Source organism: Ranitomeya variabilis, chromosome 6, assembly GCF_051348905.1.
Source record: "Ranitomeya variabilis isolate aRanVar5 chromosome 6, aRanVar5.hap1, whole genome shotgun sequence".
Taxonomy (NCBI): Eukaryota; Metazoa; Chordata; class Amphibia; order Anura; family Dendrobatidae; genus Ranitomeya; species Ranitomeya variabilis.
In genome coordinates, this window is record NC_135237.1 from 424,061,919 (window position 1) to 424,078,428 (window position 16,510).

Here is a 16,510-nt window from a genome sequence, read left to right on the forward strand (position 1 = left end):
TTAGTGTTCTTTTTGTTTGTTCATGCTGGCGCTGGTTATTCACTGTTTATTTATAGTATTAAAAAATTTATTTTCAGGAAAATACCAGTCTCGAGTTCTTGCTGAGAGTATGCTGACGACAAGTGAATTCTTGAAGGAGATTAGCTATGAGCTAATCACAGGGAAGGTTAGCTTCTTGGCCTCACACTTTAAAAACACATCTATGGGTAAGTCGTGTTCTAGGCTTGAGTAATAATGACTGTTCAGTTCCATCCCCACACGGTGACGTTCCCAGTTGAGTGTATTATTGAACCCTTCTGTAAAGGAGCATGTACTTTCTATGCCTATTTTTTTTTACAAGGTCACAGATAAGACTACAAATTAGAAAGCCCTTTGTATTTGGATTGCCTAAGGCCATGTGCACACGTTCAGGATTTTTCGCGTTTTTTTCGCAATAAAAACGTGCGAAAAACGCTTACATATGCCTCCTATAATTTACAGGGTATTCCGCATTTTTTGTGCAAATGTTGCATTTTTTTCCGCGAAAAAATCGCATCGCGGAAAGAAAGCAACATGTTCATTAAAAATGCGGAATTGCGGGGATTCCGCACACCTAGGAGTGCATTGATCTGCTTACTTCCCGCACGGGGCTATGCCCACCATGTGGGAAGTAAGCAGATTATGTGCGGTTGGTACCCAGGGTGGAGGAGAGGAGACTCTCCTCCACGGACTGGGCACCATATAATTGGTCAATAAAAAAAGAATTAAAATAAAAAATAGTGATCTACTCACCCTCTGATGGCCCCCGAAGTGTTCCCGCCTCTCCGGTGCATGCTCTCTCTTCCGTTCCTATAGATGGTGTTGTTCAGGACCTGTGATGACGTCGCGGTCTTGTGATTGGTCGCGTGACCGCTCATGTGACTCACGCGACCAATCACAAGCCGCGACGTCATCGAAGGTCCTGAACCACATCGGCATCTATAGGAACGGACGCCGCTGAGGAGATTGGCTGTCTGCAGAGGGTGAGTATAACCATTTTTTTTATTATTTTTAAACATTCTATCTTTTACTATAGATGCTGCATAAGCAGCATCTATAGTAAAAAGTTGGTCACACTTGTCAAACAGTATGTTTGACAAGTGTGACCAACTTGTCAGTCAGTTTTCCAAGCGATGCTACAGATCGCTGGAAAACTTTAGCATTCTGCAAGCTAATTACGCTTGCAGAATGCTAAAAAAAACGCAAAAAAAAAAATGCGGATTTCTTGCAGAAAATTTCCGGTTTTCTTCAGGAAATTTCTGCAAGAAATCCGGACGTGTGCACATACCCTAAATGTTCAATTATTGATACAGATTTAACATTTAAAAAAATGATGTCTGACTCTAGAAAGAGGTTTGTCGGTTTAGACCCTTCTGGTTTATGGGTGCCCCAGTAGTGTTCCACTCCATAGTAGTGAATAACTCTGCTCTCCAATAAAAGTAGATTATATAATTTTTTCTTGTGCAATCTCAAACCGAACATGCGTGAAATTTCGGTCATCAATAATGGACCTTTGTCTGACCAAACTGATTGCAAGACTTAACAAAATTAAACAGATAAGGCAGCACTCTGTAGTGCAATAGCATGCAAACGTAAAATATGAAAATTGAATTGCATTACTGCACTATAAATATGAAAAATTGAGTGCTTAGCGCATAAATTGGCCAATTCATGTGTACCTGGCAGCCACGTTAAGGTGTTTCTCGTTGCCAGGACCTATTGCCATTGTGTAATCTTTTTAATGATTGATTTTTTTTTTTTATTATTATTATTATTATTAATAACTAGGTGATGATTTGGACAAGCTGTTGGATAAGATTCAGAAGAAAAGAGGTGATAATTTTGTTATTCCGTTTAATGGAGATGTAAAAGAATGCGTCTCATCCCTGGAGGCAGCCAGCATGATGCCTACACAGGGCAGAGGTACTATTCTCCTATTATAGAATTATTTTTTTTCCCCACAAGTTCTCTATTAATTAAACTTTTTTTTTTTAAACAAGATGAAATATTATTTTCAAAAAATGTATGTCATGACTTTTTAATTCAGAATGATTGAATCCCTAGTTATGTCCCTTTTTAATAGCTGCAGCAGAGGGAGGGATCAATGTCTCACACACTTCTCTTGCCATAAAGGCTTTCTCATAGTACGCCTACGTTTATACTGTGACTGTGTAATATTTAGAATGTCATGATAAATAAAATACTGTGTAATATAATAATTTGACTCCCGGATAACAAATAATTAAAATTTAAAGTGTGTGTTTTCATAAGTAATATAGGAGAAAAAAAATGCTATCACAAATTTACTCTTCACCCTCCCGACCCAAAGTTCGGCCAATAACTGTTTGGACATATAGCAGGATTCTGAAAAGTGTAAATAAGCTTTTAGAGGTCTGCAAATGAGATTTGGCACTTGAAACCGTTCCATCACTTTATCCCCACAAGTATGTAATAGAAATTTGAGGCTCTCAAAGACTTTTAGAGTTGACCAAGCACCAATACTTAATGCATTGAAGCAATATGCCTACTGTATGAAAACTCACAGATAAAATATAATTCTCCTCTGTAGAGGTCCAGTGTTGAAAATAAAACCTAAAACAAACATTTAGTGCACAATGTAAGTGCTGAAAAAATGTATTTAGAAAAATGTGACTATATATTTATTATGTTACAGGCTGCAGTACAGAAAGCTTCCAGATCTTCCAGTCTCAGCTGATGGTCGCTCGGAAGCTTCTGTCCCAGGTGTGCGTCATCGCGGATAGTGGAAATCAGTGTCTTGATCTAGGTCGCTTCAGCAAAGTGGACTTCCTAATCGTTGTTCCTCGCTCAGAAGTTCTGGTTCAGCAGACCCTGCACAATATAAGACTTTCAGGTAAGATTTGGATATTTCAGAAAATAAAATATCATCCATTACATTTTGTTACAGGGACTGTGACTAAAGCCTAATTAAAGAAGCATTCACATTAACTTTTTATTTTATTCAAGAAATGTGAATATATATGCACGTAATGTAGTGTGCATCTCTATCTATGTATGTATGTGTGTGTATATATCGTGTAGTTTATATATAAAACTTTTTTTTTTCTATTGACCGGTACCTGCCTTAAGCTAGTGTAGAGATGGGTATAGATACATACTTTCTATATTGATACTTTCTATATTGATCTTTATTTTTTCTTTTTCATTTTGGCAGGCGTGCTAACAGATTTGGGTCTAGAGGAGTCTGCGTGTGTAAATCAGCGAGCAGACAAATATGTGTTGCGATTTGAAGGGGATGTCCAGGCCAAATTTGATGCTTTTATGAAAAAAGTGAAGCAAAATCCTTACACACTGTTTGTTCTTATACATGACAATAGCCATGTGGATCTAACAAGGTAACGGTTCTAAAAGACAAAAAGAATCTGGCGACTGCAATTTTGTACTTTGTAGGTGTAGTGCTTGTATCATTCAACTGAATTGAGACACGAGTTGCCAAGTGATCAGTGGACTTAAAGGATTTATCCCACTACAAACTTAATAGTAATCAACATTTCAATCAATAGTTCTCCAGGGAATAAGAAATTTCACAGTTGGATGTTTTAAAAATATTTTCCTGTGCTGAGATAATCTTATAACTGTGCCCCTGCTGTGTACTGTGTAATGGTCGTGTCTGACCGTACAAGAACATGGTCTGATCATACCACAGCTCCTGGGCAGGGGGGAAGCTAAAAAAGTATACAGACAGGACCGCACAGGATCACAGCTGATTCTTTCTTTGAGGTAAAACATTTCACTGCCTGGTTTTAAGCAATATTTTACCTCAAAGAAAGAATCCGCTGTGATCCTGTGCGGTCCTGTCTGTATACATTTTTTTTTTTTTTTTTTTTTGCACCCCCTGCCCAGAGGAGCTGTGTTATGATCAGACCCTGTCACTGTACGGTCAGACACGGCCACTACACTGTACACAGCAGGGACACATTTATAAGATTTTCTCTGCACAGGAACATTTTTTCTTTTTAAACTCTTCCAATTGTGGAAGTTATTATTCCAAGATCCATTGATGAAGATGTACTGTACTTTGTTTATGGGAAATCCACTTTGTCTTGTTTGGAGAAGTCTTTTTCTTTCCACCATAAAAAATTATGCTGTATCAACCTTAACTTTGGGTTATTTTCAGTTGATGTTGCCTCTTTACTATTGTAGAAATCCTACTGCTCAAGTATACAGTATAATGTTCTTACCTGATTTAGGAAGAATTACTATATTGAATCTAGTCCACACTTACTGATTGGGAGATATTTGTAAAGGATGCATTCTGTTATCTTTCAATTCATTGAAAAGTTTGTTCCATTTACAACAATTTGGATTTCTCCTTCACCTCATTGGGGGACACAGACCGTGGGTGACCGTGGGTGTATGCTGCTGCCACTAGGAGGCTGACACTAAGTATTACAAAGAAAGTTAGCTCCCCCCTGCAGTATACACCCTCCTGCTGGCTCTCAGCTAACCACTTCTTGCTTAGTGTCCGTAGGAGGCACACGGACTGGTCTGCTATTCAGACCCAAAGAACTCTTTTTACTTTTACCTTTTTACCTTTACAACGGACGAAGGGGGCGACGGATTCTTTCATGTTCCGATCTCCCCCGAACCAACAGGCGAGCACGGGAGTTTCACCTCTCCGTATACTCTCCTGCGACGTGGGAAGCCACTGCCTGAGCTGATTCTAGGGGCAACGGGCCCCTTCAAGGGCACCGATCTCCCCCCTCCCTTATCAGATGAGCACTGGAGTGTCACGTCCAGTATCCTCTTCTGCAGCCAGGCCTATTGCCGGACATCAGCTGTTCAGAGGTTTTACCCTCAGCTGTTCAGAGGCACTTTCCAGCGTGGCGTCCGAGCAGCCCCCACTGCACCACCACTATTAAGAGCGGATGGTACAAGGAGGCGGACGGTTCCTCTCCACCTCCCTGCTAAAGGGACGATGGATTGAGGACTTTTCTTATCCCTGCACCGTCCAAACAGCAGCAACAGCACAGGATCTTTTGAGTAACGGTTGTTGAAATTTTTATTTCAGAAATCAGTAGTATGCTTAAAAATAAGACCTTTTTTAAATGTACTTTATCTGCTGTTTGTGTCGGGCTAGACTAATCGATAATTTTCAAAATTCTCAATTTCTGGGTCAATTTTGTATACCGTGATGACTGCTAATTACAATAGAGACATTAGAGACGATAGTTGGTGCTGGTAATATTCTATGTTGGCGGTAAGGGGTAGGAGGAGCTGTGCCTCTAGCTCCTCCCTCCTCCTTTTCTTCCTCTACGTGGAATCTCATCAGTAGCAACTGGCCATCTCTTGACTTCACTGAATACTGATTTTTACCTGGGAAATGAGAATTTTGAAAATTAGAAATCAATCCTGTCTGAGCCAGAAGCAGATTTTTCGTCATAAAGATATATTAATACTACTTTTTACAATGGACTCGTCACTGTACTGGCACAGCTGTTAATAACATGTGTGATCATTTTGACTCCTATTCTGACCTGTATTTCTCTTCAGTGCGTTGTCGGGGGCATTGCCTCATGGAGACCCCAGCCAGGGGCTTTGTGACCGGATTATTAATAGTTGTGAAGTGCAGGAAGCGCTGAATCTCATCATGCTGCAAGTTAGTGCCTTCCCTTACGCCTTGCAGACACAGCAGTCTAAAATCCTCCCTAACAATGAGGTGCACTGGATTCAGCCAGAATTGGTGGTAAGGAAACTTTACAAATTATTCATAGCTTTCACATGTTTGTCACTCGGGATTAATTTGGCCACCATCCTAAAGTTCACGCCGGCCTATTGCTTGTTCCAGGGAATCTGGAATTTCCTGTCTTTAGGCAGTCCATAAAAACCTGTTCTCAACTTTGAGCTTAATATTTTGGTTAGTATCAAAAATGTCACTAAGCAAATCTTTGCCCCTAAAGTCCTAGAAATATCATGATCCTATTAGATGATGGCATATTTTAGCTAAGCTAATGTTTTGGAATATACACATCTACCAGTAAGTATAAGACAGGAAACCTAAAAAGTTCTGAATATGTGAAAATTAAAAGCTTTTGAAATTATTGGTTACCGTAATTCAAATTTGCACACCGCCCCAGACACAGTTTAATATGTTCTGCAAAATATAAATGCCAGGCAAATGATCTTATGCCTCACAAATGCTGCTTTGTGCTGTTAAGAGGGAAAAGAAGCTAAAAGAAAACAACTATATAGAAAACGGTAACACAATGCAAAGTCTTGTTAAAATGGTTGTCTCACCATTATATCCATTGTAAAGATCAGGAAAAAATTAAGACCCCCGATTCATTATTGTCTCTGCGCCTGTAATTTTATTTTCTGCACCCAATTTATTCTATTATCATTTTTTTTTTTTAAGCTTATTTTATATGCACTTATCGGTGTTTGGTTTCTTTTGGTTTTTGCTCTGTGGGCAGAGTCTAGCAATTTTTTTGCCTCATTCATCAATTCACACTGTTTCAAGTCCTATAACTTGGTTCAATTTCACTTCAGTCAAACCCACACCCTGTATGTTTTGAGGTGTTTTTTTTTTGCATACGTCAAATTTTTGGGCACTTTAGACAATTTTTACAAGTTTTTTGATGACAAATTGTGACTGACGGTGCCAGCAGTCACAAAAAATACTGTTCAACACAGGGAAAAACCTTTACGTTTGTGCCAAATTCATGAATCATGTTTGCCGTTTTGATAATGCCACAAGACAAAAATAAAGTGACTTAAAATCCCCCACAAAAGGGAGGGGAATAGGGACTTTAGTTTTTTGCCATTCACATTCTGTAATAGTCTGTTGAAGAGAAACATTTGTTTGACAATGGTGTGTTCTTTAGGTAGCATGTTACAATGCAGGAAGAGCTGATCAGACTGATTTTAAACATTATTGTGGGTAAAGTTTGAGTAAAACTTGTATTCATGGAAATCTGTATTTTTTTGTATGCATGAATCTAAAAGGCAGACCTATTGAGTGATGGACAGTGTTCCCGGTAAGACAGCATTCAATGATGGCTGTCAGTCAAGGAATAGGAATGACCACTGGACTCGCATGCAAACACCAGGGATTTCAATCAATGCAAGTTATACTGAAACTTATCCAACAGACCTGCAGTACAGTACATAAGTTTTAGGCAGGGGTGGGGAAAAAATGCTGTAAAGTAAGAATGCACTGTTGCCTGCAGACGCTTATTTTAGCTACACAGACCTTCAATAATCAAATTTACTTGTGTTGGAGCGAAATATTTAAAATTTGACTCATTTGTTCAGAGCAATTTTTTGCACTATAGTTGCTATATTTTTATGAATAGTTGTCACTTGGCTTTGTCTCCATGTGGAAAATGTTTTTTTTTTTTTTCTTCCATGACTACTTTTGGCTAGATTTCACTGAATAGTAGATGGGTGTGACTAGGGTTTATTAATTGCTGCCAGTTTTGAGTTGATGGCAGTGTTGGACATTGGATGTGGTATATCTTGATTTTTCAAAAGCGTTTGATATCGTGCCACACGAGGTTGGTACACAAAATGAGAATAATAATAATAATAATTTTTATTTATATAGCGCCAACATATTCCGCAGCGCTTTACAAATTATAGAGGGGACTTGTACAGACAATAAATAGACATTACAGCATAACAGAAATCACAGTTCAAAACAGATACCAGTAGGAATGAGGGCCCTGCTCGCAAGCTTACAACCTATGAGGAAAAGGGGAGACACGAGAGGTGGATGGTAACAATTGCTTTAGTTATTTGGACCAGCCATAGTGTAAGGCTCGGGTGTTCATGTAAAGCTGCATGAACCAGTTAACAGCCTAAGTATGTAGCAGTACAGACACAGAGGCTATTGACTGCATAAAGTGTATGAGAATGCTGGGTCTGGGGGAAAATGTGTGTAAATGGTTAAGCAACTGGCATAGTGATAGAAAGCTGAGGGTGATTATAAATGGTATATTCTCTCATTCGGTCGCTGTGACCAGTGGGGTAACGCAGGGTTCGGTGTTGGGACCTATTCTCTTCAGCATATTTATTAAAGATCTGGCATAAGGTTTCCACAGTAAAATATCGATATTTGCAGATGATACAACACTATGTTAAGCAGTCAATGCAAGAGAAGATAGTATTCTGCTACAGATGGATCTGGATAAGTTGGAAACTTGGGACAAAAGGTGGCAGATTCGGTTTAACAATGATAAATGTAAGGTTATACACATGGGAAGAAGGAATCAATATCACCATTACACACTGAATGGGAAACCACTGGGTAAATCTTACATGGAGAAGGACTTGGGGATCCTAGTTAATGATGATCTTACCTGGAGCAGCCAGTGTCAGGCAGCGACTGCCAAGGCAAACAGGAACATGGGGTGCATTAAAAAGGTCTGGATACACATGATGAGAGCATTATACTGCCTCTGTACAAATCCCTGGTTAGACTGCACATGGAGTATTGTGTACAGTTTTGGGCACCGGTGCTCAGGAAGGATATAATGGAACTAGAGGGAGTACAAAGGAACGCAACAAAATTAATAAAGGGGATGGGGTAACTACAACACCCAGAGAGATTAGCAAAATTATTTACTCTAGAAAAAAGACTGAGGCGATCTAATAACCATGTATAAGTATATAAAGGGACAATACAAATATCTCTGAGGATCTGTTTATACCAAGGAAGGAGACAGTAACAAGGGGGCATTCTCTGTGTCTGGAGGAGAGAAGGTTTTTCCACCAACATAGAAGAGGATTCTTTACAATTAAAGCAGTGAGAATCTGGAATTCCTTGCCTGAGGAGGTGGTGATGGATAACTCAGTCGAGGGGTTCAAGAGAGGCCTGGATGTCTTCCTGGAGCGTAACAAGTCCGGCGACCCAGCGACTCCGGTCGCATCACACGTGTGCCTCCGTGGACAGGACTTCTTGCTGCATCCAGGCTACCCTACCAATATTGGAATTTATAGAGACAGGATTAACGTTTCTCTCTGCACCATATCTCTTATATTTGTTCTGATGAAGGTCCGGATGTGGACCGAAAACGTTCGACTTGCCTTTATGGATGCACATCAATAAACCTTTTGCATATGATAATTATTCATCTAGAGTGCCAAATGTTTTTGTATTTGTTGGGCTGGATACCCTGCTTGAGCACCTTCTCTATACACTACTACGAGTGCCGTGTTGTTCTATTATAATATTGTATCTTAGTTATTAGGTTCTTTAGAAGGACGTAGATCTGGGGATTTATTCTGATGGAATATAGGCTGAACTGGATGGACAAATGTCTTTTTCTCCTTCGCCTCATTGGGGGACACAGACCATGGGTGTATGCTGCTGCCACCAGGAGGCTGACACTAAGTATTACAAAGAAAGTTAGCTCCTCCCCTGCAGTATACACCCCTCTGCTGGCTCCCAGCTAACCAGTTCTTGCTTAGTGTCCGTAGGAGGCACACGGACGGGTCTGCTATTCAGACCCAAAGAACTCTTTTTCCGTTTTTTACTTTTTACTACGGTCGAATGGGGCGACGGATTCTTTCATGTTCCGATCTCCTCGAACCATCAACAGGCGAGCACGGGAGTTTTACCTCTCCGTATCCTCTCCTGCGACGTGGGAAGCCACTGCCTGAGCTGATTCTAGGGGCGACGGGCCCCTTCAAGGGCACCGATCTCCCCCCTCCCTTATCAGACGAGCACTGGAGTTTTACCTTCAGTATCCTCTTCTGCAGCCAGGCCTATTGCCGGACATTCAGCCCTGTCCACCAGGTTTTACCCTCGGCTGTACAGAGGCACCTTCCAGCGTGGCGTCCGAGCAGCCCCCACTGCATCACCACTGAAAAAGCGGATGATGGAAGGAGGCAGACGGTTCCTCTCCACCCCTCTTCTGCAGGGATGGTGGATGGAGGCTCCCCAACCCTGCATCGACCTATCTACCCGGGCACAGCTCCTACCTGCAGCATTTGCCATGGTCCCCCTCCATATTGGGGTAAGTGCTCCGTGAGATTTGGGTGTTCCGACGGTCAGAGGAGGGCTCCATAGCGACTGGGTCCCCACAGAGCTTCGCGGCACTTTTCCCCTCAGTCTGCGGGTGCGCGCCGGCCGAAGCCATAACTTTAGTCCCCGGCTTCGGCCCTGTTTAGGCCGCAGCCCGGGAGGCCCCGCCCACCGCTTGCTCCCTTCTAGCGGCTCCGCCCCCCTATTCAGGCGCTTCTCGTTCCAGACGAGATCTCGGCGGCCATCTTCCTCCTCCTCCATTGCGGTCACTATTTCTTCTGGAGGGGGCTGCGGCCTGGCGGTTTTTCAGCGCTGAAGTCAGCGCTATTCCAGTCGGGGGACTCAGAACCTGAGTAAGGTTCCCCCCCCCGGCAGCATTAAGGGACTAGCTTTCCCTGTTTTTTTATATACTTAAGGCTGCAATTTTCTGGTGCTCCTGCACACTACAGAATGTATAGTACATAGTATGCAGGCTTGCAAACGGAGAGCTGTGAGTTCCCAGCAACGAAGCTCTCATGACTCATTCCCTGGTGACTCATTCCCTGGTGACTCATTCCCTGGTGACTCATTCCCTGGTATTTGCTACTCTGCCTCGGTAGTCGCTGGGCCCATAGGTGCATCCCCAGCTTTCCATGCCTTTTTATTAAACCCAGGACCAGCATTCCCTGGTCTTAAGGGTCCCCTAGTTTTAAAAGGGTCACATCCCCAGCATTCTCTGCTCTGCCAGAAGCCGGTCTCTTTTTCCTTAGTACTTAATCAGGCCAGTATGCCCTGGTCTTAAAGGCACAGGGCCAGTAGGCACTGGTCTTAAAGGCACATGGCAAGTGTGCCCTCGTCTTAAAGACACATGACCAGCATCCCTGGTCTTAAAGGAGCATGACCAGCTTTTTTTGTTCTTAAAGGCACATTACCAGCTTTGCTGGTCTTTAAGGCACTTGTTCCTACATTCCTCTCATGACCAGTATTCCTGGTCTTAAAGGCACGTGACCAGCATGCCCTGGTCTTATAGATTCGTGACCAGTATTCCCTGGTCTTAAAGACACGTGTCCAGTATACCCTGGTCTTAAAAGCACATGACCAGTATGCCCTGGTCTTAAACGCTATAATCAGTATGCCCCGGTCTTAAAGGCACATGACTAGTACGTCCTGGTTTTTCAAGGCCATGACCAGTATGCCCTGGTCTTAAGGGCACGTGACCAGTATCCCCTGGTCTTAAACGCAATAACCAGTATGCCCCGGTCTTAAAGGCACATAACTAGTACGTCCTGGTTTTCAAGGCACATGACCAGTATGCCCTGGTCTTAAAGGCTCATGTCCAGTACGCCCTGGCTTTTAAAGGCACATGACCAGTATGCCCAGGTTTTTAAGGCACGTGACCATTATGCCCTGGACTTAAAGGCTCAGGACCAGTACGCCCTGGTCTTAAACGCAAATGACCAGCATACCCTGGTTTTAAGGGCACATGACCATTATCTCCTGGATTTCAGCATGCCCTGCTTTTAAAGGCACATGAACAGTATTTCATCTTACAAAAGGCACAAGACCAGTATTCCCTGGTCTTAAAGGCTCATGGCCAGTAACCCCTAGCCTTAAAAGCGCATGACCAGTATTTACTGGTCTTAAGGGCACATCATCTATCCTAAGCTGGTCACCCTAACTGAGCTCTGGAGCACTCACATGCTCCCTCTCCTACAATGGGAGCCGTCGGCTAGCAGGGGCCGCAAGTATTCTAGAAAAACGTACAGGTTCTAGAAAATCTCCATCAACATTTGACGGTGATGCACTGGAAGACCTCTAAGTAGGATACCATACCTGGTCGGAATTTTATGGGCGACGGGTCCCTTTAAGGGCTCCGATTTCCCCCCACACCTTCAACAGACGAGCACACGGAGTGTCGCCTCCATGTATCTTCTTCTGCATCCAGGTCTATCGCCACAACCTGCCCTGTCCACTCGGAAACCTCAATTCTGGGGATGTACTGAGGCACACATTTGTGGCGTCCCAACAAGGAGGTTTTTTCCCCCCTTTGTATCAGATGCAAGAAACTGGACGATTCCTCTCCACTTCCCTGTTAAGAGATGGTGGATCGAGGTTTTTTTATTTTTTATATTTTTTTTTCCTTATTTTCTTCTCTGCACGATGGCAGAGACCTGCTGGTTACAGTCCCGCATTCTGTCACTTGACAGACTCGCCGGGCAGAATTTCTTGCGGTATTCCTACCAGTATCCTGGCCGGTGTATCATCAATTAAGATTCCACAGACGGTCGGATAGCAGGTCTAGTTAGTTCCGTCCTGTGGTTTCGGGTTTAGCGCTCTACCCTTCCTTAGCCGCCACATGGGTTGCTTGACCAAAGGGAGAGAATGAAAGTCTCCGGGTCCCAGACCTTATCTACTTCGTTCCACAGTATAGCTGGCCAATCAAATCTTCTGAGCGGGAGACTAGCAAGGGATCGTATCTCTTCTTCAAGCTCAACCAGCAGTGGAAGCATTGGCCAGGACAGTCTAGATCTAAGGGATCTTGGTTCCAAAATGGAGGGAATGAAAAGTATCTCCATTTCTGGACCCCAAACTTCTAACAACCTTTGACAGGGCCCTCTCTTTTTTTCGGATGGAGTTCCTCCGCTCAGCCACTACTTCAACAGAGAACCGTGCTTGTTTTCTGGCATCCATCGTCATCCGGGATTCTTCCCTCACATACCTATTTCTCCTCTCTACTATAATCTCTTCGCCTTTCCATTCGCGAACAGTATTTTCACGACCTGGCCCTTCTGCCTGGCTACCACACCAGAGTGGTCGCAAGGGTCATGACGGTTGTCATGCGCTTCTTGCACCTTAGAAACATGGTCGTCCTGCCCTACTCGGTCGACTCTCTAGCCGCTCTACAAGGACTACGCTAAGTCGTCTATATCACTTGCAATACCCTCTCTCTTGGGCTAGCAGCTAAACTTAGACAAGTTTTTTCCTCATTCCCAGCCCAGCAGATCCTCTTTGACGATGATCCTGCACAAGAAGGATGGTAATTCTCTCTCTCGAGTCAGGGTCGTGGCCCTTCAACACGGAGCTTGTGCACTTGATCACTCATTCCCTCGGTTCATTCAATTAGCTAGGAGGGTTCCGAGCAATAAGATGAAAACGGAAGTAGTTTTCTTTTGCTCCGCTCGTTTTCAGCAAGTCAATCAGGCTTTCAAAAGGTAGTTTCTAAGCTCCTTCCTCATCCAGAGCCTTCTTCTGGTCCAATGGTTATTAGGGATACCAATGCCCGTCTTCTTCTCCCGATCATTTCTCTGGGGATCTGAACAGTACGGCCAATCCCACAGCAGGTCCACTGCCCTTAGGCGGGTCAACCATCCGTCTTCAATTTGGATAATGCCACGGCTGTGCCATACGTCAATCATCTCGCAGGTACCCACAGTCAAGCGCCATGGCCGAGGTACCTCGCACTCTCTGATGGGCCGAGATCTATCATTCGGTGATCTCAACAGTACATGTCCCTGGAGTAGAACACTGGGCGGCTGACATATTCAGCCGTCAGGGTTTTCTCCTCAAGTGAGTGGGAACTTCACTCGGAAGTCTTCCTTCACATCTGCCTTCACTGGAGTACTCCAGATGTAGGTCGGATGGCGTCCAAGCTGAACGCCTATGTACTCCAGTTCATGGGTTGGCTGCAAGATCCAAGTCCATCGCAGTGCATACTCCGTTTCTTCCACGGTACCAATTTCCATAACTCCTCTTCCACTACGTCTGAGACCTTTTTGGAAGCGGAAAAGGCCCCCAGTGATCCTGGGAGACCCGCACTGACCATGTCAGGTTTTCTCGCTTGCGGTACTAGTATTTCTCCGTCTTATTTCGTCAAAATTGGAAATATGGACCTTCTCGCAGGGAGTCTCCACCTGTAGTTCTTCCCTACCGCGTACCGTTAGATCTGGGGGACCTTAATGGTCCTGGGGATCTTACAGTACACTCCTTTTTCGATCCAGAAAGACTTTACGATAAGGGAACGTCACTCCCCTTTCTTCTATGCGTTCTTGTCATCCTGATGAGTCTTCAGAGCTTCCCACTCTGTTCCTTTCAGTCTTCTTTCCTTATTACCATCTATGCATCGTTGCCCTCAAGCCATCCCATTCCCTCGTTGCCAAGGTGGTTTTGTATTCCCACTGTTGCAGGGGCATCGTCCTCTCATCTTTCGGCTCCAGTCCACACAACGGAATGGGTTCTCCATAATCTGGAAGAAGTGAGTGCTCCAAGTGGGTACGTATCGAGGACGGCGTCCTTCCAAAGGTTGGACACTTTGCTTGGGCTTCTCGATGGTAAGTAGGCTTCCCGATGGTCACAGGAAGGGTTTAGCCGGGTTCATCGGCCACGTTAGCCTGGTGGATTCTTTTCACCATCCAGGAGTCCTTCCGTGCTAGATGTCAGCCTATCTCCCTGTCTCAGGTCCGCATGCATTCTTGAAGCACTATAATTCACACACTTCCTCAGATGTGAGTCTGGGCAGGCGGACTTTGCAGGCCGCCTTGGCGCACTTGTAAGTAGCGGTTACACGGCCTGATCTGATGTTGTCCCCACCCAGGGACTGCTTTGGGACGTCCCATGGTCTGTGTCCCCCAATGAGGCGAAGGAGAAATAGGGATTTTTGTGTACTTACCGTAAAATCCTTTTCTCCGAGCCATTCATTGGGGGACGCAGCTCCCTCCCTATTATTAGTTGTATTTGTTTTTATCATTTGATATGTTATACTCTCATATATAATGTGACATGCTATACGCTTATATGTTATTGATCTCCTACTGCTTTTGCACCGAACTGGTTAGCTGGGAGCCAGCAGAGGGGTGTATACTGCAGGGGAGGAGCTAACTTTCTTTGTAATACTTAGTGTCAGCCTCCTGGTGGCAGCAGCATACACCCATGGTCTGTGTCCCCCAATGAATGGCTCGGAGAAAAGGATTTTACGGTAAGTACACAAAAATCCCTATATTGGCCTTGCTAACTATGTTACTATGTATCTTTGACTTGAAAGGGTCTTCCCTTTTTCACATTTTGTAGCAGAATTTGGCTGCTCCCTCTCCAGTATAAAGCCTTAAGCACAGCAGTTTCTGTTAATGACTGTATATCAACTAGCCTATGATAACGATGACCATTATCACCGGCTTGGTATATTTTTGTTACTCATATACATGACTATAATCCTATAAAATCCCTGACGTTGTGTAAGAATTGATGCTGTTTTGAATGCAAAGGGTGATCAGATTTAATTTCTCTTCTGCTCAGTCACTTAGCATTTTTTTAATGAATGAAATGCAAAGTGACAATTCTTACTTTTTAGTGTTTTCTTTCTCACTTGCACAAGTTTTGCACAATACTTTATAAAACATTTTACTGAACTTGTTTATACCATGCTGTCCACAAACGGGACTACATGTATGAGAAGTGTTATTACCCGGAAGGGGGATAATGTAGTGTTGGAGGTACAAATGCTGGGACCCCCAGTAATCATGAATGGTACTTTGGAACTCAGGAACTAGGCTCTGCAGAATATCATCTTAGCTGGATCATCTGTGCATATTTTTGACCTATGCTCCTTTCATTACCTATGAGACTTCCATAGAACACTGCGGTATTTCTGGCAGTTCCATAGACAGATAATGGAGTGGAGGTCTAGCATTTGCACCTCTAATGGTGTTCCAGAGCCTCGTTCTCTGGATAGTTTCTGGTCCCAGCAGTGTAACCTTCAGCAGTCAGAATGTTACCTTTACGTATGGTAAGACTATGGTTTATGATTTTTGAACAAACCTTTAACATACACAGGATGGTGTTTTAACGCTTCTGCCATTAGACCTGGGCTGCCCTGACTTTTTTTGTAGTACTACTGATTTTGATTTTAACTATTCAGCTTCAGCTGGTGGTAACACATGCCCAGTAACTTTACCCACAGTAGATGATAGAAATTGCTCTCTGCCCTGGTGGCAAGGACCAGAGCATCTGCTGACACATGGCAATGTAGCTAAAGTAAGAGCTACAATATTGACAGCTGCCAGAAGGGGAAGGAGACTGAGTCTTAAGGCTGAGTCACACATAACGATATCATTAACGATATCGTTGCAACGTCACGCTTTTGGTGACGTAGCAACGATCCCGCTAACGATCTCGTTGTGTGACAGCGACCAACGATCAGGCCCCTGCTGGGAGGTCGTTGGGGAATGATCAGGACCATTTTTTGGTCGCTGATCACCCATTGTCATCGCTGGATCGGCGTGTGTGACGCCGCTCCAGCGATGTGTTCACTTGTAACCAGGGTAAATATCGGGTTACTAAGCGCAGGGCCGCGCTTAGTAACCCGATATTTACCCTGGTTACCATTGTAAAAGTTAAAAAAAAGAAAAAAAACAGTACATACTTACATTATGATGTCTGTCACGTCCCCCAGCGTCCACAGGGTTAAAACTGCTTTCGGCAGGAGCGCTGCTAATGCATGCGCTGCTGCCGAGA

General features: G+C 43.7%; 1 protein-coding gene across 4 annotated transcripts in view; it reads left to right on the forward strand.

Moving 5' to 3' along the window:
- The window catches only part of GREB1L (GREB1 like retinoic acid receptor coactivator), a 221,346-nt gene that overhangs the window by 191,076 nt on the left and 13,760 nt on the right, over positions 1 to 16,510 (forward strand). For all 4 annotated transcript variants that reach the window (XM_077270332.1, XM_077270331.1, XM_077270333.1 and 1 more), the window contains exons 14-18: positions 78 to 206; positions 1,807 to 1,941; positions 2,693 to 2,890; positions 3,212 to 3,392; positions 5,551 to 5,743. In XM_077270332.1, the coding sequence (XP_077126447.1) occupies positions 78 to 206; positions 1,807 to 1,941; positions 2,693 to 2,890; positions 3,212 to 3,392; positions 5,551 to 5,743 (836 nt within the window). The remainder of the gene's footprint in view (positions 1 to 77; positions 207 to 1,806; positions 1,942 to 2,692; positions 2,891 to 3,211; positions 3,393 to 5,550; positions 5,744 to 16,510) is intronic.